We start from the raw sequence: 3,939 nt of genomic DNA, 5'->3' as shown, positions 1-3,939 counted from the left end.
ATAGGTTAATAACTCAAGTTTTATTTTGACTATCTACCTTTTAATGATAAATTAGAGGCAACTAAAGGTTACTTTTGATTGACATAAATCTCATGTATAAATGCTTTCTTCAGGGGTCAAGAAAGGGTGAACTGTTGGGCCACAGACAGAGAACTGTAGTTCTGGAGAAATCAGTGGTTACAGGAGGTGCAGGGAAAACAAGCTGTTGCTGAGAGGACTTAGAGGGATCTGCCCCGAGTCACATGCATGAGCTGAGGCGTGGCCGGGCCTGGAATCCTGGTGGCCTGGCCCAGGTCAGGCCCTTCTGCTAACCCCCAAACTTACAGGCTTCTTTGAAAGGCTTGGTGTGGAATCAAGAAGCTGGGCATCTGGGACTCACCTTGGGCTTAACCTACTTTTCTCTTGGACTTCAACCAAATTGCCATTTTCAGAGGTAAAATTGAGAATGTGTTCAAACTGTATTACTTGAGGAGAGTAAAGGAAAAGGCAAAGATAAGGAGGGAAGAGAAACTCAGAGACAGTCTCAGACTCTTTCTTTGTGAGGCAGTGGCCATTTCCTTCCCCTCTGTTCAAATAGCCATTGACAGGCAGTTTTTGAGCACCTACTATGTGTCAGGCACAGTTCTAGGTATCAGGGACACAATGGTGAGCAAGAGAGGTGATGTCACTGCCCTTGGAATTGCCCTTTTGAGTGGGGATGTGGAGGTCTCAGAACTTTTCCTGAGGAAGCTTCTGGGACAATTCCTAAGAAACTAACTCTCTCTCTCTCTCTCTCTCTCTCTCTCTCTCTCTCTCTCTCCCTCCCTCTCCCTCTCCCTCTCTCTCTCAGTAGGGTGAAAATGGAGAGGAGGAAGGTGCTAAAGAAGTGATTAGGCTGGGAAGCAAGGAGACCTTCTCTGCATATCTCACAGGAAACAGAACAGCACTAGCCTAAAGGGTCAGCAATAATCACTCAGCCAGGGAGGAAGAGAATGGATTCACCTTGGTCCGGGGCTGGGAAACCCGCAGTCGGACAGGACTCTGACCTAGCCTTCTGTGTCCTCAGGGGGGATGGCCCTGAGTCCCCGAGGCCTGGGACTTCTCCTGGCCTACATCATCATCTTCCTCATCGGTCTCCCGGCCAACCTCCTGGCCCTGCAGGCCTTCGTGGGGCGGGTCCGCCAGCCGTACCCTGCACCCATCCACATCCTCCTGCTCAGCCTGACACTGGCGGACCTCCTCCAGCTCCTTCTGCTGCCCTTCAAGATGATCGAGGCTGCAAACAATTTCTTCTGGCCCCTGGGGGATACACTCTGTGCGCTCATGGGTTTTGGCTTCTACAGTGGCATCTACTGCAGCACGTGGTTGCTGGCGGGCATCAGCATCGAGCGCTACCGCAGCGTGGCTTTCCCCATGCAGTACAAGCTGTCCCGCCGGCCTGTGTACGGAGTGATTGGTGCTGTGGTCGCCTGGGTATTGTCCTTTGGACATTGTAGCATTGTGATCATTGTCCAATACTTACCAACCAACAATACTCACCCACCATCAGCCAAAGGAAACAATGTCTGCTACGAGAACTTCAGCAAAGAGCAGCTGGACGTGGTGCTTCCTGTGCGGCTGGAGCTCTTCCTCATCCTCTTCCTCATCCCCATGGTGGTCACCGTCTTCTGCTACTGGCGCTTCGTGCAGATCATGCTCTCCGGTGCCCAAGTGGGGGCCTGGAAGCGCTGGAGAGCCGTGGGGCTGGCCGCTGTGACCCTCTTCAATTTCCTGGTGTGTTTTGGTCCCTACAATGTGTCTCACGTGGTGGGGTTCTTCCAGCAGGGAAGTCCAAGCTGGCGGCTGTGCGCGGTGTTGATCAGTGCTCTCAATGCTTGCATCGACCCCTTGATTTTCTATTTCTCCTCCTCAGTGGTGCGCAAAGCCTTCGAAAAAAGGTTACAGATTCTGCGGAGCTGGGGTGCCTCACTGTTAGGGCGCTGGAGGGGAAGAGCTGGAAAGCTAGCTGCAGAGAGAGGAAATGAGAGCTTAAGTACATCCAATGTCAATTTTACAGAGGACTAAATTCACCAGCTTGGCGCTATGTTTTTTGAGGAAGAGGACTCAAAAGGGGGAACAATGAACAGAACAGGGGCAAGTTCTCCTGTGCCTAGCTTAAGGGGCAAAGAAGAGCAGTGGGCATCTCAAATCCAACTCATCCATTGGGTGAGTGTCTTCATTTTATCTCCCGGGGTTGATGACATTTCCTTGTCTGTGGTTGGTACGGCTTCGTGGTGAGCCACAAGCCCTTTTATCCTTGGAATTCTTTACCTTCCCCACCCAGTATCTATCAGATGATAGTGTTCATTTATCCACTGCAGAGCTCTTTGCTCTGTCCTTGGCCCTGATTCATAAGGGGGGTGGGTTCCATGTGCTCAGCCTGAACATCCCACACAGGCAAGAGTCTGTAGAGGACAGAATCCTGCACATGAGCCCAGAAGACCAGCACCCAAGTCAAAGCAGCTGCTGGCTCAGATCTATAAAATGGGCAAGAAAAGGAACAGTCCTTGAAGGATGAATCAGTGCAGGTGTGAATAAACTGTCAGGATACTTCTTAGCAGTTATGTCCTGTTTCCAATCCCCAGCACTGTGTCACACACTGAGATATACACGCATACCATGCATGGCCTAATAATAAGTGTGCCTGTTCGCTGATTCATCACAGTGAACACGTCCATCTAAGTGAAAAAAATGAAACATCCACCTTCTTAGTTTGGGCTTTCTTTTTCCCTCACCTTTGAAGATTTCTTTTTTCTCTCCTCTCGCCTTCCTTTGGGGTAATTTTATTTATTTTTTTGTTTCATTCTCATATTCATTTCTGGTATCACTGAGTTGGAAATTATATGCTGGCTTTATTATTTTCACGGTTCTTTTAGACATTTTAATAAGTTAGCGGTTCCTTAGCTGCCTCCTCCCTCCCTCTGTGCCTTCTTCCCTTTGAATACCACATGGAGGAAAACCAATCCAGAAGCCATCCAATTATGGGCATCCTCTAGAGAAGTTCTCAGAAGGCAGTGGGGAGACCCCTGGGGGAGCCCAGAGACCCTTACGGGGATCTGTAGGGTCAACACGCTTTTCATAATGAGATTAAGATGTGACTTGCTTTTTTTACTCTCATTCTCTCACAATAATAAATGTACAGTGGAATTTTTCAGTGGCTACTTGACATGCGATCTCAATGGCAGACTGAATGCAGAGCAGATCTGGGAATCCAGCTGCCTTCTATTAAACTAGACATTAAAGAGCTCGGCAAAAATGTAAAACAATGCCACTCCTCTCACGAGTGTTTTTGAAAATTTGGTTGTTTTTGCAAAAATATGTTATTTATATTGACATGCAATGGTTTTATGATGATTTTTAAATAAATTCATATAATTTTTAAGTGTTTCTGCTTTAATTTTTAATATGGTAGTAGATATTAATGGCTGTAATCTATACAAACAAAAAAAAAAACTCTTTGGTGTCTTAGTAATGTTTAAGAGCATTAAGAAGTGCTGAGATCAGCCAGTTTGAGAATTGCTCTAGTGAAGTGGGAGATGCTGAGTTTAAGTGCACATATGTAAAACATGCTACCTGGTGTATAATGTTTAATGCTTCAAAGTTTAGTTAACTTTTGCAGTTAAAATGTAATGTCACTTAAAGTTGCAGAGATATGAGCTTAAAATCTTTCTGGTCAAAGCAAAGCTTTTTGATGTATTAAACACGAAATGCAAAAACCAGAACTGTTCCAACATAAGATAAAGAGCCACCAGACCCGTTTAGATGGGTAAGATATGGTTGCTCTGCATAAGCCTTTGTGATCATCACTTTGTGCTAATAAGAAGCTTGTTCTAAAGATCCTTTGAACTGGAATTTTCTTCTCTTTTATGGGGCAGGATTACTTCATCTATGCTTAGGTGGTAGTATGTTAATTAAAAAATA

General features: G+C 46.2%; 1 protein-coding gene across 1 annotated transcript; it reads left to right on the top strand.

The window, feature by feature from the left end:
* The first annotated feature begins 1,050 nt into the window (after positions 1-1,050).
* LOC118973013 (free fatty acid receptor 2-like) lies at positions 1,051-3,355 on the top strand. The gene has a single exon (XM_037021702.2). It carries the CDS (start codon positions 1,051-1,053, stop codon positions 2,041-2,043), a length of 993 nt encoding a protein of 330 aa, XP_036877597.2. The 3' UTR covers positions 2,044-3,355.
* The last annotated feature ends 584 nt before the right edge of the window (positions 3,356-3,939 follow it).

Source organism: Manis javanica, chromosome 17 (assembly GCF_040802235.1).
Source record: "Manis javanica isolate MJ-LG chromosome 17, MJ_LKY, whole genome shotgun sequence".
Classification (NCBI taxonomy): domain Eukaryota; kingdom Metazoa; phylum Chordata; class Mammalia; order Pholidota; family Manidae; genus Manis; species Manis javanica.
The sequence above is the reverse complement of the archived record's forward strand: the minus strand, read 5'-3'. Positions and strand labels throughout refer to the sequence as shown.

What these genes read in the sequence shown, in the direction of transcription:
- LOC118973013 (XM_037021702.2), top strand. Translation starts at nt 1,051, where the DNA reads ATGGCCCTGAGTCCCCGAGGCCTGGGACTTCTCCTGGCCTACATCATC.